At 37.5% G+C, this 26,270-nt stretch overlaps 1 protein-coding gene across 1 annotated transcript in view; it reads right to left on the reverse strand.

The window, feature by feature from the left end:
• Nucleotides 1–24,650, reverse strand: part of CFAP47 (cilia and flagella associated protein 47) — a 431,188-nt gene extending 406,538 nt beyond the window's left edge. Inside the window, exons 1-8 of the mRNA XM_023740562.1 lie at nt 24,432–24,650; nt 22,363–22,514; nt 14,305–14,420; nt 6,970–7,108; nt 4,894–5,122; nt 4,281–4,441; nt 2,502–2,629; nt 520–755 (exon numbers count right to left, since the gene is read on the reverse strand). Of these exons, the coding sequence (XP_023596330.1) occupies nt 520–755; nt 2,502–2,629; nt 4,281–4,441; nt 4,894–5,122; nt 6,970–7,108; nt 14,305–14,420; nt 22,363–22,514; nt 24,432–24,626 (1,356 nt within the window). The 5' untranslated portion in view covers nt 24,627–24,650. The remainder of the gene's footprint in view (nt 1–519; nt 756–2,501; nt 2,630–4,280; nt 4,442–4,893; nt 5,123–6,969; nt 7,109–14,304; nt 14,421–22,362; nt 22,515–24,431) is intronic.
• Nucleotides 24,651–26,270: the final 1,620 nt, after the last annotated feature.

Genomic DNA, 26,270 nt, shown 5'->3' on the forward strand with positions numbered 1-26,270 from the left:
GTTTCTTTTCTGATTTCCACCAGCAGCACAAATTCTAGGTCAGTTAAGTACCATCAGTTTCAAATTTCAAAATTCTACTTAATCTCCAAGGCCTGGCTCACATGCTACTCTCTTATGAAGACCTTTCTACCTGGATAGCAATAAACACTTGGTCCTCTGCATTTCTGTATCACTTTGTTTGTAGCTCTCTTTTAACACATTTTACATTCTTAAAACCCACCTGCCACATTGAAAAAAAAATGTAAGCAGGAATTATGTTTTTCACTCATTCACAGAACTATGTTTTGCACTTATTTACTTATTTAATATTATTATTAAATACTTTCCCTCACACATGGTTGGCACTTAACAAATAATTATGGATTCTGTATGAGTTGTCAATAGAAAGGTATGGATAACTAGACCATAGAAGAGACACAATGTATAAACACTGGTGGAGCAAATGAAGTTTTTATCTTCTGTATAGCATTTTGGCAGACCTTAAAATGTTTGAAGCAATGTGAAAGCAAAGAGTCTCACCTGGATGCATCCTTCATCAATCTTGCCCCTTTTAGGATTGATTTTAAAATGCGCTGTTTTTTGGAAGTGATATGTCACAGGGAGTGATTTGGTTCGATTCTGCATAATGCACAGAACCTCTGAATGCTCACCCATGACACAAGGTGGAAAATTAAGGACCTTCCCAGGATCAAACTGTAATGCAACAGGAAGTCCTGAGCCTGTCAATGCTAATTCCACTTTCTGAAATCGTTCATCTGTAAAACAAGAATAACTGTTGAATATTAAATATATATATATAGAGAGAGAGAGAGAGAGAGAATCCAGAACACATTTTCTCAGACCAAATAGTATCATCTGAAAGACGTAATGAGACTTGGGTAGCTCATTCAATCTTTCATTCAACAAATATTGAGCACCTTCTTTGTGTCAGATACTCTTCTAGGCCTTGGGTATACAACAGTGAATAAAACAATGCCTCTGCTCTAGCAGATTTTACAACAAATAAATAAGTAAATATATTACATTTCAGAATGAATAAGTGCTAGAGGAAAAGTAAAGTAGGGTAAGACAGTGTCTTAGTCATGTAGTGCTGCTATAACGAAATACCACAAGTGGATGGTTTTAATGAAGAGAAGTTTATTTCCTCACAGTTAAGGAGGCTAGAAGTCCAAATTCAGGGCATCAGCTCCAGGGGAAGGCTTTCTCTCTCATGAATGTTCCACAGGACTAGGAGCTTCTCCGAGGAGGGACCCTGGGTCAAAAGGACATGCTCTGCTCCTGGCACTGCTTTCTTGATGGTATGAGGTCCCCTACTCTCTGCTTGCTTCCCTTTCCTTTTATCTCTTGAGAGATAAAAGGTGGCACAGGCCACACCCCAGGGAAACTCCCCTTACACTGGATCAGGGATGTGACCTGGGTAAAGGTGGTGTTACAATCCCACCCTAATCCTCTTTAACATAAAATTACACTCACAAAATGGAGGCCAACCACACAATTCTGGGAATCATGGCCCAGCCAAATTGATACACACATTTTTTGAGGGACATAATTCAAACCATGACAGACAGATCAAACGCAAGGTCATGTGGCTGCTATTTTATATAGGAAAGTCCGAAAAGGCCTCTCTGATAGGGAGACATTTGAGCATAGCTATAAAGGAAGTCTGGAAGAAAGTCATGTGAAAATCTAGGGAAAGAGTATTCCAGTCAAAGAAAACAGCAAGTGCAAAGACTCTAAGGTAGGAACTTGCATAACATGTTCAAGACACACGAAGGAACCCAAAATGCCTGGGGGAGGGAGAGTAGTAGAAGAATGAGTTCAGCGTAATATGTGGCCAGATCATGTAGAAGCTTGAAGTCTGTTGAAAAGGTCCTAACTCTGAGTGAGACAGGAAACCATTGGAAGCTTTTGAGGGGATGGAGGTGGGGGGCAGGTGGGATATTATCAAACTTAACATTTTAAAAAATCATCTTGGCTGCTGAGTTGAGATTAGATTGCAGTGGGACAAGGGCAAAAGCAGATAAACTAGTTAACAGGCTACTGAAATAATCCAGGAAAAATAATATGGAGGTTTGAACTGGGGTGATAGAAGGAAAGATGATGAGAAATGGTTAGATTCGATATATTTTTTAAAGTAGAGTTAACAAAATATGTCAAGAGACTGAATGTAGGATATAAATTCAAGTAAGGTTTTTGGAGTGAGCAACTGAAAGAACAAAATTGCCATTTTTTGAGACAGGAAAGACTTCAAGAGGAACAGGTTGTACGGAAACGAGGAGTTCTAAATCTTAACTAGTAAAAATATTGTGTAAATTATTCTGAGGTTGACTTATTTCTTAACATGCCACAAACGACATTTTAAGGTCTCTTGAATATGTCTGCATTTTCATTCTATTCAATAATCACATATTTTTGTTAAATTGCCTCTATAATATTAATGTTCAAATTTTGGACAATTTTCACTGCTATACGTTTGATTATTATGTTCATTTCACACTTACTTTTGTTGATTTTATTGTCATCATCTCTCAAAAATCCATCTTTACTTCCTACAGACTCAAATCTCAAAAAGAGAGCGTAGTCTTGCCTGTGTGAAGGATCAACATCCTTTTTGCCATCATAGATCAGTCTGTAAAAATTCACAATCAGTTATTTTTAAGCAAAAGTGATACATTTTATCACCTGTCAGAAGACAATAGCAACCTAATCTTTAAATCTTTGCAAGCAGATAAAAGTTAGTAAATAAAAATACAACTGTCATCCATTTTCCAAAATTACTGTACAGATTGAGATGTGCCCAAAAAAAAGTCATAGAAAATAAAGCCCAGAAAAATGAGTTCATGCCAACATCTGCAAGGTAATAGTAATTGAAATATATTAATTCTTCAAGGTCCAACTCAAATGCCACTTTCTCTGTTAAGGATTTTGTTTCCAGGCACAGCTTGTTGCCATCTCAGGACTCTGTTCAAACCTCTACAATAGTCTTTCTTACTTTTGGTGTAATCAAAAACTTCTGTTACATATTTCTCTTCCCCAGTGAACTAAGCACATATTACCAGCTATGTTCTGACACACAAATCTTTTTAGAGGAGAAAAGGAAAGAAATGATGGAAAGAATAGAAGTAGGACCAAATACCTAGACAGGTTACATCCAGGCCTGATCATTGGCTAACTTGACCTTACCTAAAGGTCAGCTTTTATTTTCAGTGGATACTTAAATAACTTCACAAAAGGCTGATGGGTAATATTAGATACCACTGAAAATATCATGTTCAAAAAACATTTAACTAAGACTTTAAATTATAATCAACTTATGAGTGCCTATGCTAGACTCTCAAATGAAGTTAATGTGCTGTCATGAAAAAGAATATTGGAAAATTCAAAGATTTGTGTACTAAACAGAATCTTACAAGTTCACTGAAGCCCACCAGTATTATCTGAGAATGCAAAAAAAAGTATAATGCATCTTGACATGTGGCTTGTATTAGAGTATCATTAATAACACAATTGTAAATTGTACAAATAGAACAATTGCTTGATTTATTACCCTCCTTAAATTAAGACACAACTCAGTCATCAATAGGCAATTGATATCACCAAGTAACCCTGTTGACACAGAAAGAAGTATATTAAACACAGTCCTCTCACAACCAAGGATAAACAGACTTGCAAATGGACCAAATATTGACAAACACTGCAACCCACGAAGGTGTAGCTGCAACACCTATCATATATTTAAAAGGGCATTTCCAAATATATTTTCAAACTAAGCAACCCAACCAAGTACACGGAATTGTGAATAAATGTTTGCATAAGTCCTAAAAGTCCATGTGAATTTCAGCAAGCAAGTGTGTGGTTCATTCCAGCAGCTGACACTCAATCAGTAAGCATTGTCCCTTGGCAGGAATCCTGTACTTCTTTGGAGGCGTCTAGAACACACAACATGCCACTGACCATCTCCTGACCATCCTTGCAGGAAGAACCAGGTCTTGGCTACACAATCTGGTTTTTGGCCACAACTCAAAACATCCATTTCCACCACCTGATTTCTAGGAAGTCTGGAGAGATTTTTAATCTAACCCAAAATATTTAGAACCATATTTAGAAAGTTGCAAGCAATATTAACCATGTTAGAAGTACTGAGAGCCATAACAAGAAAAATCTTATTTATGCCCTCTGACAAGTTTTACTAAAATAGTATTAAAATTGATTTGATGAATGTATAGTTAGTATACTTTCCATCAATAATTAGCATTAAAATTGAACTAATTTCTGCTTACTTAGGGCTAAAACAAAATGTAATTGCAGTCTTTTCATAAGGTAATAAAGTTCCTTCATTAGGAACGCAGAAGATAAAAGATGTGACATCTATGTTTCTTATTTTGCTTAAGTAGGTGAGATTGTTTAAAGCAACATCTGTTCTTTGTCCAATATTTGCACCCTGTAATATAAAATCAGAAATAAAAAAGGATTAAGACAAAACACCAATGAAATAACATGTTTTAAGAGGAGGTCATACAATAATTACTGCAATTTCAGAGTCTAGAAAACAAAGAAAATCTATAGGTCTTTAAAGTAACACTTACACATAAATATGACCAAAGTACATCATCAAATTAAAGAACCATTTGAAAAACTGATGAGAACAGAAATCCCCATTAACGACTAATCTATAAGAAGTACTTGTCTGTTTTACTTCAGATATAAATTACTATCAATGTTATTTTAATTCACTAGATTTTTTGAGGTTACTCTTGGAGACACATGAAATAAAATCTACCTATTTTAAAATATATTTAGAATAATTAAATAACTTGTTGGTTATTTGTAGGTTTAAAATAATATGTTTCAAACCATAATACCTGATTTTCTCCTATTCTACCATTTACTTACCAATTCTTCTCCAACTGAATCGTCTTGCATTATGGCCACCCAATTTATGGGTTCTGGGCTATTATTGTATAAAAGTGCATGTTCAATTTTTGATGTCCCGAAGAAAACAGAACCAAAGCGTATGCAGTCCAACTTTTTGTCACCACTTATGTTTAACAATTCAATAATCTGCTCAACCACATGAGCTTTGATATTCAAGAGTATGTCTGGACGCCCTTGCAAACTGACTCTACAAGATAATGAAATATATATATATATATATACATACATATGCAAATATGTTTTAATTAGAAGTCTATACTTTATTTTTCTACTAAACATCTGGATAAACAGATACATTATAAAACCATATTATAGAGTAAAACCTGAGAAAGCCAGAACATGTATAAGGTGGAAACCTGCCAAAGAAGAAAAACTCAAATACTTCACACTAATAGAGAAGGACAGAAATGTGGTAAGACTGTACCCTGTCAAAGGCAGAAAACTTGTGAGACCTGGAAAAACAAGGCAGTCCCGTCCAGGTCCGGCTCCCATAGTTTTCACTGTAATTAAAACCCAACAGTGTAAGAGCAGTTCCCTTCACCTGTCTGCCAGAGGCTGTCATTTCCTTTTGTCTATCTCATTCTATATAATGGAATGGCACTTGTGCAGTCTAATTTGTTATTTCCAGAAAATAACAATGTTTGAAGTCAGTGTCATGAACTCACCCCACATAGAACTCAATCTCATGTCCATATCACCAATTATTTCATAAATAGTAGAGTTAGATGAGATGCTTTATATGGTTACTTTTAGTTCAAGAATTTTGAGATTCTTTACAACTCATCCCACCCCAGGTCCAACAGCCCACCTCATTCTCCTCCTAACAACCCAGTTCCCTACAAACTGAAGTTGCTGTTGTTGTTGTGTGCTGTCAAGTCGATTTCGACTCATAGTGACTCTATAAGACAGAGCAGAACTGCCCCATAGGGTTTTCTAGGCTGTAATCTTTATGGGAGCAGATCACCAGGTTTTTTCTCCTGTGGAGCAGCTGATGAGTTCAAACCACCGATCTTTCAGTCAGCAGCCGAGTGCTTAACCTTTGTGCTACCAGGGCTCCTTACAAACTAAAGAATCAGCAAAAATTCATATCTTTGCTGAAATGAATGTCTCCCCCATACAACTTTATTTTCCAGAATAATGCCAATCCTCTTTTGGAACTGCTCTTCCACACTTATTCCTCTCTGGCATAAAAACAATCATTTGTAACCTCCCTCCATCAGATATCACAAATAACTAACTACTGCACACCTATCAACAAAGTCCTTATCTTACACTATATCTCTGTAACACTGGTCGTCATTGATAACATCTCCTTTCACATCTTTCCTCCCTTAGCTTCCGTGACTCCTTATTTTCCTAGTTTTCCTTCTAACTCATTCAGGTCCCTCCTTTTCACTCTTCTAGGGTTTAGGTCTTCTGCAAACTCCATGAATGCTGATGTTCTCTTCTACTCTCCTCACACTCTACCCTCCATCTCAGAGTTAATCTAATCACTTCCATGCTTTATCACTTATACACTGATGACCTCCCACCCAATATGTCTAGACCAAATTTCTTTCTGGGGCTGAAGACATATAAAACTAATAGGCCCTAACCAGTTCTACCAGGATTCTGAAAGATAAATCAGTTCCAACATATCAAAACTTAAGATCTTCTTCCACAGAAGAGTCCCTCCTCTTTCCTTTCTTTTCTACAATCGGTCAGCAAATCTAGTGAAATCTGTCTGTTACATTTATCCAGTTTACTCACTTCTATCCACCCTCTCAACTTTTTCCTTAGCTCGGGTCTTCATCATTTCTCTCTTACTCCCTCACCCCTACAAAATCCAAATTAGGAGTCCCTCTTATGTGTACCCATATGCCATCTTTTACTACTTACCATTTTTGAGTCCCTAGTGTTGGGCAAATAGCAGAGGCTCAATGAATCAATGCTGAATGAAAGAACAAAGTATCTAACATACAACCAAAGACAAAAGGCACATTTGAATAGTGAACAAGAAAGAATTAAGAAACATGATACGTAGTATGCACTCACTTTGCCACGTCATTAACAATTCTAGGCTGGTCTGCACAGAAATCTACTTTGATGATCGTTGATGACTCAGCATCTACAATACCACTAGTTGGAAAAATGAGAATGGGTAATCCACCATGGTATTCTGTGATAAATATACCTAATGGGAACAAAAGCAGATGGTTTACATTTAGGTAATTACAATGTTGTATTCACACCTTTGTCAGGGGACAGATGCATATTACTGTGGGCCAAGAATCACAGCTCTGATTGTAAGTCCAGTATCTTTGGTCACCCAACAACCAAGAGCCTCGCGTTAGGACTCAACCAAAATTAGTAGCTAAAATATATTGTCTGCTTATTGTGTTCAGGCGTATACGCTAAGAGCTTTGCATATTTTATTCAGTCTTCACAACAATTCTATTAGATAGGTTCAATCATTTAACTCCATTTTACAAACAAGGAAATCAAAGTTTAGAAAAGTTGAGTAACTTGCCCAAAGTCACACAGCTTGTGGAGTAAATTACATTGTTGACGCAAATTCTTGACCCATCTCTGTATCCACACACTGACCCTCTCATGAAGTGTGTTTCCCTATCCCTTGTCTTTGGACTTGATCATGTGATTTGCTTTGGCTAACAGCATGTGGGTGGAAATGATAGGATGCCAGTTCCAAACCCAAATATTCTTTTCAAATTCCACCATGGGAAGTGTTTCTCCTGGGTAGCTGCTGTCCCTTTGGCCTGAGCTCCAGAATGATCACAAGTGGAACAGAGAAATCCCAGCTGACCCACACACACACAGTAAGAAACAGCGTCCCTAGTTGTCTCAGTTTGAAGCAGGGCCACCCAGTTAATCCTAGCCTAAATCGGTCAAGCTCCAGCCAACCTGCATACACATGAGCAATTAAAAATGATTGCTGTTTTAAGACACTGAATTTCAGGATGGTCTGTTACACAGCAAGAGTTAACTGCTACAGCTACTAACTAATTAACAGAGCTGGAATTTTTCACTTGGATGTTTCCGATCCTAGGACTCACACTTTTAGCCAATATCACTTCTGTATAAACGAATTAATCCAACTCATGCAGGGTTAGGGCAGAGGAAATGCAATTCTGGAATCAAAGAGCATATAAGAAGGCTACAGAGATTTGTTATTTTGGAAGCAGAAATAGTTAATAATTTATGGTAATGTTTGGTGTCTACATTAAAGAATGAGATCCTTGAGATCAGTTGATATCTCTTTTAAATCTCTGTGGTCCTCACACCCCATACAGTGCCCAGCACCAAGTAGTGCTCAAAATGTGTTCAACAAATGGACATAGTCAATCATGAGTCTCTTTAATATCACTTCCAAATATTAACACAAATGAGCATGCTGTCAACCTAAACAACTTTGCAAATTCCCAATTCACCACTTTGAAATCACATTTGATGACATTTTCCCAAAAATATTCATTTAACTCAGGAGAACAAAATATTACCATATTAAAAGTGTTGAAAACATACAAAGACAATACAAGTTTTTGTTTTTTTTTTAATGCAGAGATGACTTGAGGGAAAGGCAAACAAACTCACAGTAACCAAAATGGTTAATCCAGTCATTTTTAAGAAGTGCTAAATGACTTAACATTTTAAGGTTCATTTTATTCTGTCATAAAACAAAGCAAAAATCTGTAAAATTATATATGTTTCAGATGACTAGGCAGTATTGATTTAACAATCTAGAAAAAAAACTGAATTCAGTTAAATAGTTACTACATTGTAACCACTTAAACGGAATTTGACCAAAGAGTTTAAGAGAATGTTTCAAAAGTTTGTTCAGGAACAACGCAAAAACCAAAAGAACATTGTTCAATCTTCTAAATATATTAAAAGAGTTGGGATATGAAATTTACTGTAAGCCTTATATAACTTTATTTCCATTAATAATGATGAACTATTTGTCTATGTGTCCATTTTTAATTACTAACAACAGGTGCAAGGAATTCATCTTAAGAGCAGAGTGGCATTGAAAGAAGGATGGTACAAACGGAACATTCATGATCAGATTTTCATTTTTTTCAGATATGACACTGGCTGCCTGGTGACCTGCTCCCATAAAGCTTATAGCTTAGAAATCCCTAAGGGGCAGTTCTACTGTCACATGGGGTCGCTATGAGTCGAAATTGACTCCATGGCACCTAACAACAACAATGTGTGGAAAATAAACTAGAAGGAGAAAGGAAGAGACTTCAGGAAAATCATTAGTTGGTGGAGTCACTAGACAAGAGAAGACGATGGCCTGTTGTAGAGAAGACGCAGTGGGACAGAGAGAGGTAGGATTTCTGACATATTTAGGAAGTGAGTAGACCGGACTTAATAATTGACTAAGTAAGATGGTAGGAGGTGGAAAAGAGAGACATGATAAGAATTCTGCCAAGTTTCTGACTTGCCCAAGTACATGGTGGTATCATTCAGCATAAAAGAGAAAATGAAAAGTTTTATTTTCATAAAATTAAGCTGAGTTCAGTTTAGATGGGTTAAGTTTGAGACACCTGAAGAAGATCCAGAGAACAGTAGCACAGTAGTTAGCATAGAGGGTAGTTAGTGAAGGAATAGGAATGGAAGTGATGGCCCAAGGAGTGTGTGTTGACTTAAGAAACATGAAAGTCCATGGAAAGCCCTAAGGGATACTCACGTTTAATAAAATAAAGGAACAATGGTCCGCAAAAGAAGATTGAGGAGAGGAGAGATATTCAATAAAGAATAATGATAACAATAATAATAGATGTTTATTGAACACTTAATATATGTCAGAGAGTGTACAAAACAATTTAATAATCATCACCACAATGATAGGAGGCAGATACTATGTTTATCTCTATCATACAGGTGATGCAATGGATGCTTGGGAAGAGTAAATTCCTTGCCCAGGGCCTCCCATCTAGTAAATGGTGTAACCAAGATTCGAGCCCTGGTCAACCTCACTCCAGGACCTGAGCTATAACCACTATTTTATACAGGAGAATGAGATGTCATAGAAGCCAAGTGTTTTTTCCAGAAGGTGGCAGTGACCAAGCATGTCAAATATTGCTAATAAGCCATATAAGATAAACACATAGACTTGGCCACTGATGAACCTTAGGACAGCACACAGGGTGTGAGGGAAACCAAAGCTGTACTTGGGGTGAAGGGTCCTTTACATAAACCTGTATGTTTTTTGAATCTGGGTTGCTCTACGCTCTCTAGAGAAACAGATTAGACATTGGGTGGCAAAATACACATTGCTACCTTGTCTTTGTTTTTGTTATCGTTAGCTGTCATTGATTCGGCTTCTGACTCATGATGACCCCATGCACAATGGAGTGAAATGCTGGTTGGTCCTGAGCAATCTCCATGATTGATCGTGGATCAAACCATTGTGATCCACAGGGTTTTTAACTGGCTGATTTTCTGAAGCAGATCACCAAGCCCTTCTTCCTAGTTCATCTTAGTTTGGAAACTTCACTGAAACCAGTTCAGCAACATAGTAACACTGACAGACAGTGGTGGCTGCACATGAGATACACTGGCTGGGAACTGAACCACATGGAAGGGGAGAATTCTACCACTGAACCACCACTGCCCCCTCACCTTGCCTTTACTCTTCCAAAATATTTTTAAAACTATCTAATAAGTAGATATTTGTGTAAAAGTATTTGGAGGATCAAGCCAGGGCAAGCACACCAAGGATGTACCAGCTCACATGTCTACCAATAAGTTTTGGAGACTCTACAGAAGGCTCATAGTGGATGAAACAGGTTATATCTGAGTCCAGTCACCTTTCATTGAAAGCTTAATGGTTCTTTACTAAAACTCTGAGAAATCACTGAGCCAAATAAATAAAACAAAGGATTAGTGAGAGCCTGCTGTATGCCCAGCACTGTGTCATGCATACAGAGTATATTGAAACTCCGTGACAAGAGTTCCCAAGAAAACAAAACTGAAAAACAACAACTAAAAAAACATGTTGAGAATAAGTGGAGGATGCTTCTCTGGGTGGTTAAGTTGGATCTCAGAGACCTTTCCTGGCTTTGGTCCAATCGAACACATTTCCTGGTTTACACATGATGCCAGGCTCTTCTAGACAGTGAAGCAGAAAGATGATGTTGGTAATCAGGTGGAGGAAGGGGTGGGCATTAAGAGCAAGAGAAACATCATCATATATGTAGCGCAAAATAGACCAAATAAACCTAAAGTATGATGAGCTCCAAGGTAGCTGTTTAAGCCCAGAAGAGGTGTGTAAAAATCACCCTAGGAACTTTGGAAACTGTTACAACACCATCATAACATTGTAGTAGAAAATGTCAACTCAAATATTCTAGGGTACTCGGGGGAAAGATGGTCCCTGAGTGATGCAAATAGTGCACTTGGCTGCTAACTGAAAAGCTGGAGATTTAAGTCCACCCAGCAGGCACCTTGGAAGAAAGACCTGGTGATCTACTTCCAAAAACTCAGCCATTGAAAACCCTATGGAGCATAGTTCTGCTCTGACACACATGCAACTGACTCCATGGCAACACCCTCCTCAGGGGAAGGGGGTATGACTGCAATTCAAGACATGCTAAAATAATTAGGGTTTTTCAATCTTCCAATATAAAAGCTGACGGATGATATGAATATACTATAAAATCATAAAATACTTCACCAGCTCATAAAATACTAACATTAGAGACATTTTAAAGACTGAATCATGTCTTTTGAAAAAGAAAGACAAGTGTTACAATGCAAAGTCAGGAGCAAACTTAGGAAACATTTTCTAAAGGCTCATTAAAGAAAAAAGATTTTAAAACTATTGATTAAATCCATGGATGATTACTCCATAATGGGCTATTAAAAGACCATCAAGAAATCATTGTATAGCTTAACTTTGGGGTCTACATAACCAAAGATAATAACCTCAGTGGCCCTACCAGAGAGAGAAAACTAAGCTGTACAAATCATTAATCTGCTGAGTGTGGAATTTTTTATGTCCTCTTAACATATACGTATAAATTTGTATTTGATTTTGACTCTAACATGATAAAATACTTGTTACATAAAATCCTTTTTTTTAAGTTTCATTAAAATCACTTTTGGTTGCTGAATCTATTTTCTGCACAAGTAGTTTTTTTTTCCCCTTCATGAATATATGTTGTTATACTCATTAATATTCATATATTATTGTATATATTATTGTACTTGCAAATAGTAAAGGCTTTATGACCCTTTACTGGCACTCACCACTGTGAATACATACCATCAATTTAGGTAAAGGTGGAAAAAAATAATGTGATCCACTCCAAGAATGAGGGCAAAATCAAGACTAGGAAAATGTGATTAATTAACAATTTGATTAAGTTTGTAAGGTAAAAGTAATTAACATTTCACAGTACTCAGTTATAATAAACCAAAAAACCCAAACCCATTGCTGTCAAGTCGATTCCGACTCATAGAGACTCTATAGGACAGAGCAGAACTGCCCCATAGGGTTTCCAAGGAGTGGCTGGTGGATTCGAACTGCCGACCTTTTGGTTAGCAGCCGAGCACTTAACCACTGAACCACCAGGGCTCCTCAGTTATAATAATCCTAATCAAATGTAGTATTCACTGCAAATACTATGCATACACAAAAAATTAACACAATACAAAAGGCCGATGTGGATCATTTTTCCTAAAATATATGGATCCAGGTCTACAGCTTAATTTTATTTCTTATATCTTATTGAATAAATATTAAATTAAAATCATATTTCCTATTACTTAAAGAGAGAATTCTTACTTAATAAAAACACACAGTTTGATGAGATTTTAGAATAAAAAGAGTATATATTGTTTTGATCAAAACACTGAAGGATTTTGAATGGACAATAGTTAAGTTGCAGTTTTGGAAAGTAAAATAATATAAATAAAATTCTCCAATTATGCATCACTACTCGAAAATATAGCCAGGAAGTCTAAAGACCATATAGCCCATAATCACCTTAAGAGACTCCATCCTAAATATAAGAATCAAACAACATGTTGTTGTTGTTGTTGTTAGATGCCATCGAGTCTATTCCAACTCATGGAGACTCCATGTGACAGACTAGAACTGCCCTACAGGGTTTCCTAGGCTGTAATCTTTATGGGAGCAGATCGCCAGGTCTTTCTCCCACAGAGCCGATGGGTGGGTTTGAACCGTCAACCTTTGGTTAGCAGTTGAGTGCTTAACCATTACACCATATGACCCTAATATTCTACAATTTCACAGATATCAGAAATTCAATTATTTAAAAACCGAATCATGGAAAGCAAATTGAGCAACATTCAGGGAAGAACAATGTTTTATTTGGTTATACCCCAGGAAAAATCAGTAAAATGACAGACTGCCTTTGTCTTAATCATTCCCAGTGCTCAACTAGGTGGTCCTAGAGGACATCCTTAGTGAGAAAGGGTTTGGAATTTGACATCTTGTTTTATGTATCCAATAAGCAGAGTCTCAGAGAGTTATCCTCCCTCTCCTGAGGCAGTCCTCAACTCATTATGGCAGACAGGGTAGCATTGCCACCTCAGATATTGACCATCCCACCAAAAGAATCAAGGGATAAGCGATTATATGCCTATTGTGTACTGTCAGTGAAGAGTATACATACACACACACACACACACACACACACACACACACACACACACACATAAATTTATGGAAACTGTTAGACCACAGTAACAATCCCTAGTAATAATCCAATCTGAGGAAGACAGAAGTATTTATTCTTTCAACAAACAATTAGTAACAGTCTTCTAGGGACCACACTGTGAATTCAAAGATGAATATGATAGAGGAAGAGAATAAATATTGGCTGAGTGCCTGTGATGATCCAGGCACCATACTAGGACTTTTATGTATGTTCCCACCCAAACCTCATAATCTTAAGTACATACTTATTTCACATAGCACATTTTATTAGTCCAGTTTATAAATGAGCCAACTCAAGTTTCCTTATTTAACCTTATTGAAGACACTTGCCTCAGATCACAGTGAGGCATGGTGCCATGATTCTATCTCTGGATGGCTCTAAGGACCATGTCACTTTCATGATGCCATCCTGCCTCCTATTCTTTAGGAGATCAACAAGCATCTGAGAGTCAGGCTGTGTTCAGCAGGAAGGAGGCAGGTTCATTTTTCCTGAAATATTACCTGTCAGTCTTTTACAGTCATACCATTCATGATCCTTAAGGTTTGAACTACTTCAAATGATAGGCGTCTTTTTTCTGATGAATCAGAGAAGCTATTAATACACTATGCAAACATTTCAAATAATATCAACTTTCTTACAAAATTGTAAGTTAATTTATAGGACAGAAAATATTTACCTGGAGCTTTGCCATGGTTAATGATATTAATCTCTTTACAATATACTTTACTATTGGCAACCAGTGTGCCGAAATCAACTTCTGACTCAATTTCTAATTGACAGGATGGAATTAACCTAGGGGAAGGGAAAAGAGGGCATTTAGTTAATTTTTAACAATCAGAACCTAATAGTTAAATCTATACCTGTTGCTATTGAGTTGATTCTGACTCATAAATCTATAGGGAACATATACAGACAATTTTATCTGAAGTCCTTAAAAGACATTCTGATATCCTTACCAGTCCACTGATAGCATACTTGTCAATAGAAGAAATTGTGAAATAAAGACACGAAAACAATAAGACATTTTTAACAAATCAGATTTTATGCATCTAAGTACATGACATACCCTCCCAAGTACTCACTTTGAGAGGGTATTCATCTATTTCAATGATATTTTCATTGCTTGAAACCTGTTTGGGACTTCTTTTTAGAATCTCTACATAAGCCTATATTTTTTTGTCTGGCCTTGAAAAAGGTAGAACTTAACAAAGTAAAGCAGTTTGGATGATGTGAAATCAGATGAAATAAAAGACGTCAGCGATGCTGTAAAATATCATTTGGGGTCTAAAAGAAGGTCTAAAGTACAAAATGATAAATTTATTTTTCATATGTGTCTCTAAAGGGTTTATTGTAGCATATGTTTTCATACATGTTTTAAAAGTTAATTATCATCCTATATATGCATCTTATAAGTACACTTACATTTTATATTTGGATAATAATTTACAAAGTACCCTTAAGTATGTTACTATGATTGATGCTCACAAAATTCTGAAAGGTAGATAAATATTATGGCACCTACGTTACCGATGAAAAGCCGAAGACTGAAAAAGCTTAAACAATTTGTTTAAGGAATTATCTGGATATAACTTTGGAGCTCCTAGCTTAGAATTAATTTTGTTAGGCTTCAAGTGCATTGTACTTATAAACTTAAGAATAGTAACAACAGCACCAATAATAATCATAATAACAGCTGATATTTATTGAATCCTTGGGTTATGTGCCAGGCACATGTATTAAGTCATTTACTCCACATTGGGTACGGTATTCCAAATAAAAATAAACAAATGCTTACATACATACATATGTATATACATAAATACACAAATAAGAAGCTCTGAACAAAGCATTCACAAACACTGCTTTAGGCACTAGTGGTCTGAGCCTTTTTTCTGGGTTGTGTGTGTGTATGTGAGTGTGTGTGTGTGTGCGTGCACGTGTGCTATTGGGTAGGTACAGAAAATCCAGGGGTCAGGCAGGACTGTTCTAGATATCCCTTTTAAGACCCAATTGCTTTCTGCTTTGAATTTTTTTGTTGATATCATGTGTTTCTATTAATGGAAGCATGCTGAATCACTGAGCGCTGAAATTTTTGTAGGTAGTATGGATTTTCTTTCTTGCCCCCCGCCCCGCCCCACAAGCCTACCCTCGGAGTACATACATTGTCCCACTAATTCTACCTCCAGAGTCCCCACCACTGAGTCCACTGGAGCATTTGTGTTCCAAAAAATATTTCAAAATTTCTCCTTTTCTTCCAAAAATGTACACGAGTCATACAACACCCTGTAGAAACAGTAATTTTCAGCACGACTGTTTTTTTTTTCAGTCATAAATGCCCTTGTCTTGTCGCAGCATGCACCGTCTGTGGGAAAGCAGCTTCCCAATGAACCTGAGAGGCAGAAAATGTTGGTGGGCAACCATATATTCCACCGGTCAAGAAAAGGATATGCTGCATCTTCTAAGAAACACCCATACTCTTCTCAGAAACAGATTATATTTTTATGACTGGAAAAGGGAAGATCAATAACCTGAGAATATACATTACATTAACAAGAAGTTTTCAGAATCTAAAAGAGGAACCTATTACATACACAATGTAAGATGTGAAGTCAGGCATTTTTGCAAAATATTCACATAGCTAGAAGTAGAAAAGGGTCTTAAGAACAATTTCTTAAGAATCTTCTCATAGATATAATATACGGTCTTCCTCAGTAGTAAATGTTAGGTAACATATAACAATTCCTCTGGCTTTCCTATTGGTTTCCCTTTGTCTTGTATTAAAACAAAAACAAAAATGTGATCTGGCCCCACTTACACCACAACACAATAAAACAGCTGACCTCTGAGGACAATGAAGTGTCTAGCCAGTTATGAGGGTAAGCCCTACTGACCCCAAATGTTCTCTGCATGATGAGATGCCAACTGGGCTCTATGAGTTGAAGGAGTCTCTCAAGAAGAAGAGAATGATCAACACCCCAATATCAAGTACCAGAGGGCTTCAAACTCTGATACCTGGATGGCTAAACAAAGATCTTCCAAAGGTACATCTTCTGATTCTGCTTTTTCATATAGTCTTGCAGATTCTTTTTTCCCACTCTTCTATTCATAATTCCTTTTCTGTCACTTTATAAAACAAAAGGGTGGCCAGATCCTACCTTTTCTTAATCTTACTCTGATGCATTGCTTTGAGGTATAAATATCTCTGGAGCACCAAACAAGGGGATTGTTGGAAATAACAGTGTTGATGCTGGGAAAGTGAATGACTAAAATGACTAGGTAATAAATCCATTTGCATTAAGGTGGTCTACAATTTTCTTTCATCAACATTGAAAAGGGAAGATATAGTGAAACTTGTAAGAGCTGGAACTCAACAGGACTGCCTCGTTTTTCCAGGTCTCACAAGTTTTCTGCCTTTGACAGAGTGCAGTCTTACCACTTTTCTATTGCTTGTTTTACTGGAAAATATTTGGGTTTTCCTTCTCTGACAGGTTTTCACCTTACACAGGTTCAGGGTTTTGCAGGTTTTACTGTATAACTGTGATAGCTGAAAAATTGTTAAAAATAATGCTTGATAATAATCATTTGTGATTTGAGCATACAACTTTAAAGGAGTTAAAAAACTGAGAGACATTGCTATAATTACCACCTACTCATTATGAAGACAATATTTTCTCAGCATTTACATCAAAAAACAAACAAAAAAATGGCAATAAAAATTTATGTGGAACCCTTTCTCATTTAAGCAGTAAGTAACCATCATTCATGAACATGCTATCTAAATGAAAGTTTAAACAGTTCTATCAATCTGACTCAGAAAAGCATTTCCAATAATATTTTGCCCTTTATGTTAAAAAGTATCAAATCTTATCATATATAGAGAGAATCTGAACCAATTTTACATTAATATTATAATCCATGAGAAATTAAATAACATATATGTATTTATGATCCCAGGAAAACTATTTATATACATATTTGTATACATACTGAATATACATATATACGTATGTACACATACATATATAACTCAAACCAGACCCATTGTCATGCAGTTTATTTTAATCCCTGGCAACCCCATGTGCTTCAGAGTAGAATTGCACTCTGCAGGGTTTTCTTGGCTGTAATCTTATGGAAGCAGATTGCCAGGCCTTTCTTCCTGGGCAAGAGGGGCAATGGTGGGGGATCTCACCATATTCCTTCTCACCAAGAGACATCTGGCAGCCAGGCCTGGAAAAACACCTTCCATCTCCTCAGGTAGCAACCAAAAAGAAAAGTGGGAGCAGTAGTAATAATAAATAAAGCAAGTGGGCAAAAATACCACCACACCCTCTGACTCCCTAACCCAGAATTGAAGCCACTCCCGAAGTCTACCTTTCAGCCAAAGATTAGACAGTGGCTTAAGAGCTTGGCTGCTAACCAAAAGTTGGGCAGTTCGAATCCACCAGCTGCTCTTTGGAAACCCTCTGGGGCAGTTCTACTCTGTCCTATAGGGTCACTATGAGTCGGAATCAACTCGACGGCAATAGGAAATGGGGCAACATCATACTTAATTGTGAAAAACTGAATGCTTCCCCCAACAGAGGGAGCAGGGAAAGGGTGTCTGCTTTCACCACTCATATGCAACATGTTGTTGTTATTGTTAGGTGCCATCGAGTTGGTCCAGACTCATAGTGATCCCATGTACAATATAACAAAACACTACCCGGTCCTGTGCCGTCCCCACAAAAATTGTTATGTTTGAATCCATTGTTGCAGCCATTGTGTCAATCCACCTCGTTGAGGGTCTTTCTCTTTTTTGCTGACCCTCTGTTTTACCAAGCGTGATGTCCTTCTCCAGGTACTAGAAATTCTAGCCAGAGAAATAAGGTAGGAAAAAGAAATACATTTTGGAGAGGAAGAGAAATATCTATTGCTATATCCAGATGACATGATTATCTACGTAGAAAATCCCAAGGAATCTAAACAACAAAAAAACAAAAACTAGAAAGTGAGTTCAACAAGGTCACAAGATACAATACCAACACCAAACACCAGTTGCATTTCTATAGGCTAAGAATGACATACAGAAATCAAAATTTAAAACACAGTAAGATTTAGAATTGATCTAAAGAAAACGAAATGCTTAGGTATACACTTGACAAAATATGTACAAGATCTTTATACCAAAAATTACAAAATGCCAATAAAAAGAAATCAAAGAAGACCTAGATAAATGGAGAGACATACCACATTCATATATCTGAAGACTTACCAGAGTAAAGATGTTAATTCTTCCCAAACTGATCTATAGGTTTAACATGCTTCTTATCAAAATTCCAGCAGTGTTTTTGGTAGACACAGAAAATATTATTCTAAAATTTACATGGAAAGGCATAGGCCCTAGGATAGTTAAAGTAATCTTACATGATACTGGTACAGGCATTAACATATAGACAATAGAATAAAATACAGGACACAGAAATACACAAATATGCTCAACTGATTTTTAACAAACATTCAGAATCAATTCAATGAACAAAGGATAGACTTTTCCACAAACGGGGCTGGAACAAGTAGACATCCATAGGGGGAAAAGAAAAAATGAACCTCAACCAAAACCTTATACTTCATTCAAAAAATAGCTAAATATAGATAAAAACTCAAATATAAAATGTAAAACTATAAAACTGTTTTTAAAAGATTAGAGAATATCTTTGGGACCTAAGGCTAGGCAAAGAGTTCTTATATTTGACACTAAAAGCACAATCTCTAAAAGGAAAATTGATAAATTGGACCTTATCAAAATCAAAAACCTTTTCTTTACAAACATTGTTGTTGTTAGCTGCCATTGAGTCGGCCCCAGACTCATGGTGACCCCATGTACAAGGGAACAAAACATTTCTGGTCCTTTGCCATCCCCAGACCTTTCTTCCAGTCTGTGTTGGTCTAGAAGCTCCACTGAAACCTGTTCAGCATCATAGCAATATGCAAGCCTCCACCTACAGAAGGGTGGTGGCTGCAAGTGAGGTGCATTGGTTGGAACCAAACACATATCTCCCAAATGAAAGGTGAGAATCCTACTACTGAACCACCAGTGCCCTCATTCTCTACAAAATGTGCCATCCAAAACCAAACCCACTGCTGTCAAGTCGATTTTGACTCATAGCCACCTTATAGGACAGAGTAAAACTGCCCCATAGGGTTTCCTAGGCTGTAATCTTTATGGGAGCAGATCACCAGGTCTTTTCTCTCAAGGAGCAGCTGGTGGGTTCAAACTGCCAACCCTTCGGTTAGCAGCAGAGCACTTAACCTCTGCACCACCAGGTCTCCTTGTTCTCTGCAAAAGACCCTGTTAAAAAGATGAAAAGTCAAGTTATAGACTGGGAAAAAATATTTGCAAACCACATATCCATCAAAGGACTTGTATCCAGAATATATAAAGAACTCTCAAAAGTCAACAGTTAAAAAAAAAAAATCCAATTAGAAAATGGGCAAAAGACATGAACAGGCATTTTACCAAAGAGGATATACAAGTGGCAAATAAGCGCATGGAAAGACAGTCAACACCATTAGCTATCAAGGAAATTCAAATTAAAACTACAATGAGACTTCATAACACACCTATCACAATGGTTAAAATAAAAAACAATGACATCACCAAATGCTGGCAAAGATGTGGAAAAAGTGGATTACTCATACATTGCTCGTCTGAATATAAAACAGTACAATCACTCTGGAAAACAATTTGGGATTTCTTATTAAACTAAACATGTAACTACATATGACATAGCAATTTCATTCATGAGCATTTATCACACAATAAAAACGTCCATTCACAGAACACTTGTATGAGAATGTGCATAGCAGCATTATTTCTAATAGCCAAACACTGGAATCATCCCAGATGTCCTTCAACAGGTAAATGGTTAAACAAATTGTGATATATGCATACCATGAAATACTACTCAGCAATAAAAAGGAACAAACTACTAATACATGCAACAACTTGGCTGAATCTTCAGGGAATTTTGCTGAGCAAAAAAAAAAAAAACAAAAAAATGAAGCCAATCCCAAAAGGTTTTATACCGCATAATTCCATTTATATAGAACAGATCTGAAATGATAAAATTGTAGAGGAGGACAGAGCAGTAGTTTTCAAGTTTATGGATGGAGGGCATGTGGCAGGAAGGAGGTGAATGTGGTTATAAAAGGCAATGAGAAGGATTCTTGTGATATTAAAACTCTTCAGCATCTTGACTGTGGTGGTGGACGCACAACCCCATGCAGGTGATAAAATTACGTAGTACTTAACATCTTAACACACACATGCATACACAGAGTTAAAGTAAAACTGGAAGTCAGAATAAGATTGGTGGATTGTATCAATGTCAATATTCTGGTTGTGGTATTATCCTGTAATTTTGCAAAATGTTATGATTAGGAGAAATTGTACAAGGTGTTTTATTTTATCTATTTTATTTCTTACAGCTGTTTTATCTCTGTTTTATTTCTTAAAACTGCATGTGAATCTGCAATCATCTGAATTAAATATATATATATATATAAGCAAAGTCTCTCTCTGTTTCTCTCTCACACAGACACACAGACATAGACACACACACACACACACACACAGAATTCCCTCAATCTTGCCCATCACACTTAAAGGAACAGTGCTGGCCTTATGTTGCAACTGTAGTGAGGAGGGGACTTCTGATAAGAGACAGCATACATTGTGGGGACAAGAAAAAAATTCCTACTTTTCAAGGACAGAACAAACTTCACCCCTTCTCTCCATATATAGCACAGACTAGCAAATCTGAGCAGCAGTCACAGGCATACCAATGTACAAATGGACCAAAAATGGTCCTACTTAAAATAAGTTGTAAAAAGTAAATTAAATATTTGGATTAGGGTAAACAGCATGTTCCCTTCCTACCATGTATCAACTGCTCGGTTCCCATATAAAATGGGACGATGTGCTAAATCAGAACTTCTCAACAATATGGAGGAACAAAATAATTTCAGATCCAAACTTAGTTTATATAAATGAAAAAACACAAGGGGAATCATAAAAGGGTGTATGTCTATTACCATGTAATAAGCAGAAAATATTCCAGGGTTAATACTACTGGTGGTCGACAGAGAAAAAGAAACAACACCTGTAGAACATTTTGCTGGAGAAAATGAGAAAGACTACATATGTATGTATATGAATGGAAAACACTTTGAAATTTTTAACACTAGTTTTATAGGAAATTTTACAATGAATAGAAGTATACATTTTTCACTGTGAAATTAAAACAACAAACTCCTGGTCAAATAAATACTTTGTATCAAAGTTAATCTCTAAATTAGCCACTTAGTTTTGTGTTATATTCCTTATATCTGCCCACATTCTTCAATCAATCTCAAAATGGCACCATTTCTATTTTTTCCAATCCAAACATCTGTACTATTTAAAATTTAGTGAAGTGAATTTTACAACATTTTAATTAAATTATAATATGAATGGGTGCACAAAAATCAATTAATTGCACAGTCAATTGGTGAGTGCTTTTAGATTATTTTATGAAAAAATCCCAGAGATCTAGGCTTCCATTTGTTTCAAACACCACCATTTTCTAAAACTTCTTCCTTTAAGTTCAGCTACAGGAAAACTAAAGTCTTACCTATCAGAGAAAATACAAAATATCCCTTTGAATCAATCTGAAGACTGCTCAAAATGTCAGCATGAGATATGAAAATAACATACCCAGCTAGAGGGATTTCTATTGTTCTATTTCCTGCTGAAATAAGCAGTTGGTCAAAAGTGTCTTCATCTTTATCAGGATGATATTCCACCATAGCCGTCATCTGAAGTCCAGAAGCAAGTTCTTTATCCAGATTGTTCAAAAGTAGTTTGAACTGCAGTGGGAGAAAGAAAAACAAACAAACAAACAAAAAACAAACATCGAATTGTACATCCTTAACTCCTTATAAGGAAATAAGATGAGCAACTGTAGTTAAAACCAAAACCAAACCTGTTGCCATCAAGTTGATTCTGACTCATAGAGACCCGACAGGACAGAGTAGAACTGTCCTATAGGGTTCCAAGGAGTGCCTGGTGGAGCCGAACTGCCAACCTTTTGGTTAGCAGATGAACTCTTAACCACTACACCACCAGGGCTTCCAATTGTAGTCAGGGGTACATATTATTACAAGAGACATATCAAGACATACACCTTAGTATTCTGCCTAAAGGCAAACATTCAACGACCATATTTATACCTGTCAGGTTCTAGATCTTTAAGATATGCTTTTAGCATACATTAATAGAAACTTACAATTCAGTTAGAATAAAACATGTAAACACCCATGGGCTATTTTAAAAATATGAGATCCTTACAGAACTGATATGGCCTCCACTCTAAGAAGCTTAAAATCTAATGCAAAGGAAGAGAAACATAATAAATGTTGCTTAATCATACATACATATACATACGTACACATGTATATTTTGTATAATTTGACCTTTTGTTTAGCAGCCGTAGCTCTTAACCACTGTGCCACCAGGGCTCTATCATTAGAAACAGTCCCTTAAAAATCAGTTATTTATCACTTAAATATCACAAATTCTAATCACCTTTTCACTATATCAAAAGTCTCCCTGGAAACAGATGAGCGTAGTAAACTAATATCTATTCAGTTACACACATGATCTAAAATAACATAGTGAGATTTAAAAAAAAAAAAAAAACCCTTTGCCATCAAGTCAATTCGGACTCATAGCGACCCTACAGGACAGCGTAGAACTGCCCCAGAGAGTTTCCAAGGAGCGCCTGGTGGATTTGAACTGCTGACCCTTTGGTTAGCAGCCGTAGCGCTTAACCACTGTGCCACCAGGGCTCCAACATAGTGAAATAGAGCACATGAAATGTTGACTTTTAAATCAGAAGACTGGAACAGCCTCTGAAAACAATTTTGCTGATGGCTAGACCTCCCTAGAAACCCTGGTGGCACAGTGGTTAAGAGCTACGGCTGCTAACCAAAAGGCTGGCAGTTTGAATCCACCAGGTGCTCCCTGGAAACCCTATGGGGCAGTTCTGCTCTGTCCTATAGGCTCACTATGAGTTGGAACTGACTTGATGGCAATGGGTTTGAGGTTTTTGTTTTTGTTTTTTTTTTTTTTTTTTTTTGGTTTTAGACCTCTATGAAGACGTCACCCTTAGTCTCTAAGCCCTATGAGGGCAGGGCTGTATCCATGCTGTATTCCTCACAACACTGCCTGTTATATTGTAGTTGCTCAATAAGTGCTTCTTCATGTAGTGAAATAACATTCTCACTAATTCTACAGTATCTGGAGTAATCAGGCACTTCATTATTCAAAAGGTAGTTAATATAGAATTTTCATGAAAGATCACATAATGTTTAAGATAACTCAGTATCAGGAAGCCAAGATGCAAAGATTTGGGTGGGTTAAGAGAAGACAGTCACGGAGTCCTCTTCTCTTGTTTACAAATCTTGGATGAAGAAATAGGGAAGTTCTAGATGATTTTTTCCCCCGTTCTGTCCTCCCCATCTCCCAGCCTGAAGCAAAAAGGAAAAAGAAAAAATCAAATCAAACCCAAACCAAACAAAAAGGCGTGCACAAGCACGAACACATACACTGAGATACAGGGAAAGTCAGCGCTCCCTGGAAAAAGTTCAATCCTCCCCACTCCTTCCTGCCCCTGTAGGAGTCGTGTGTCTACTCCCAAGGCAAAAAGAGGCGCCCAGGTGGCGAGGCGTCCTCAGAGCCCCCGCCCGCCCCAGATCCTATTCTGGCACCCCTTGGGGTGTCACCTGTGGTTTTAGTGGCTCCTGAAACCGGATCTTCTGGTTCCAGCGACCTAAATTGTGTACAGTAATCGGGAGGCGGTACACCCTCCCCGCTGACGTGTCCAAAAACTTCAGCTCCGACGGGGTCACCCGCAGCTGCACATCCTTCTTCGGGATCTCTGTGTCCCGGGGGACTAAGGAGCCCCTCTCCATGTCCATGGCTGCCTTCTTGGTCGCCGCCAAACGGTTGCGGAAGCAGAAGAGGACTAGTGTGGACGGCCGTCGCTAGGCAACCATTCGACGTGGAAGTCGCGCTCCCCTCGAGTTCTGCCGCGTCACCGCTGCAGGGAGGCTGCCTGCAGCTGTCTGGCGAGAGAACTTCGTGGTTGCAGCTATCACCAGAGTACATGAAAAAGACTATACGGCAGCCCAAACCCCAAAGGCACCCTACTTTTGCCAGAGCCTGGCAGGATCTTGGTGGGCATTTTCTTGGACTTCTCCTAAGGCCAAGCTTAAGAACACAGGAAGTGATGTGGCAGAGGAAGTAAAGCAGCAGGATGTAAAAGAAACAGAGGAATTCAAGGGAAACATAGTCATCCCCCCCTCCTCCAAGACGTCCTGCTCAGTGGTCTTTACTTTTATTTTTTAATTCTATTTATTTTGTTGTGGTGGTAAATATAACAAGTCATTTGCCATGTCAACATTTTCACGTGTACGATTCAGAGACATTAGTTATGTTCATGGTGTTGTTCGACCATTACCATCATCCATTTCCAGATTTTCCATCACCCTTAACAGAAGCTCAATGTCCCCTAAGCAGTGAATCCACCCCTCCCCTCCCTCACACTCACCCCTGTTATCAGTGGTCTTTAGATTAATGCTTCTCAAAATGTAATAGGAATTCCTGGGTATTTTGTTAAAACGCAAATTCTGATCTGGGGCAGGGCCTGAGAATCTGCATTTCTAACAAAATGTCAGGTGCTTCTGATGCTGCTGGTCCAGGGCCCACACGATGAATATAGAGACTTTAGGCATTTTGTTAACTACTCTAGGTTTAAGTTTCTTCATTTGTGAAATGAAGTTGTTGCTCAAGGGATAGAGGTTAAACTTTCATGGCTAGTTGAGGACCTTTCCAACAGGCCGCAGTTCACACTCCTCAATCCCTATTCTCTCCTCATCCTTCATCTACTGTAATCTTCTCAGGGTTCTAGAACATACCAGGGGCTTCCATTTCCTCCTTGCCACTCTGAGGGGAATGGGCTCTCCATCTATCTGCCTGCCAAACAGTTACTCATCCTTTGAGACCTAAATATCTTTGTAAAACTTTTCCCATAGGTTTTTTTTTCCAGATTCCCATAGTACCAAGATGATAAATGAGGAATTACTTCACTTTCCACAAAGAGGTGGAGATCAGTCAGTAGTTTTAAATATAAAAGGCAAGCTGTTAAGTGCCCTGGAATTGTTATTGCCAATAGTTCAAAATAGTGGAGGTAGTAGTGGTGGTGATTATTATTTTCAAATTCTTAGGAACTGATAGATGAGAAGACTGGCCTGAGACTGGACTTCTGGGTAGACTCTAAAAAAACAGTAATGAAAATCAAATGGAGAACAATTTTATTCCCTGCTCTGTTGGTATTCACATCAGCTAAGGGAGGATGTCACACAGTTCTCCAAATTCACCAAGCCCAAAGCTCAATCTTTTGTCCTTAATACCTGTAGTTAAGCCATCTTGAAGATGAAGTATTCTAACATTTGCTTCATATTTTTATCTCCAAACTCTCTGGTAAAATTTCTATTGTCAACCAACTAACCAGTTGCTATGGAGTCGATTTTGACTCATAGTGACTCCATGTGTTTCAGGGT

Source organism: Trichechus manatus, unplaced genomic scaffold (assembly GCF_000243295.1).
Source record: "Trichechus manatus latirostris isolate Lorelei unplaced genomic scaffold, TriManLat1.0 scaffold00159, whole genome shotgun sequence".
Lineage (NCBI taxonomy): Eukaryota > Metazoa > Chordata > Mammalia > Sirenia > Trichechidae > Trichechus > Trichechus manatus.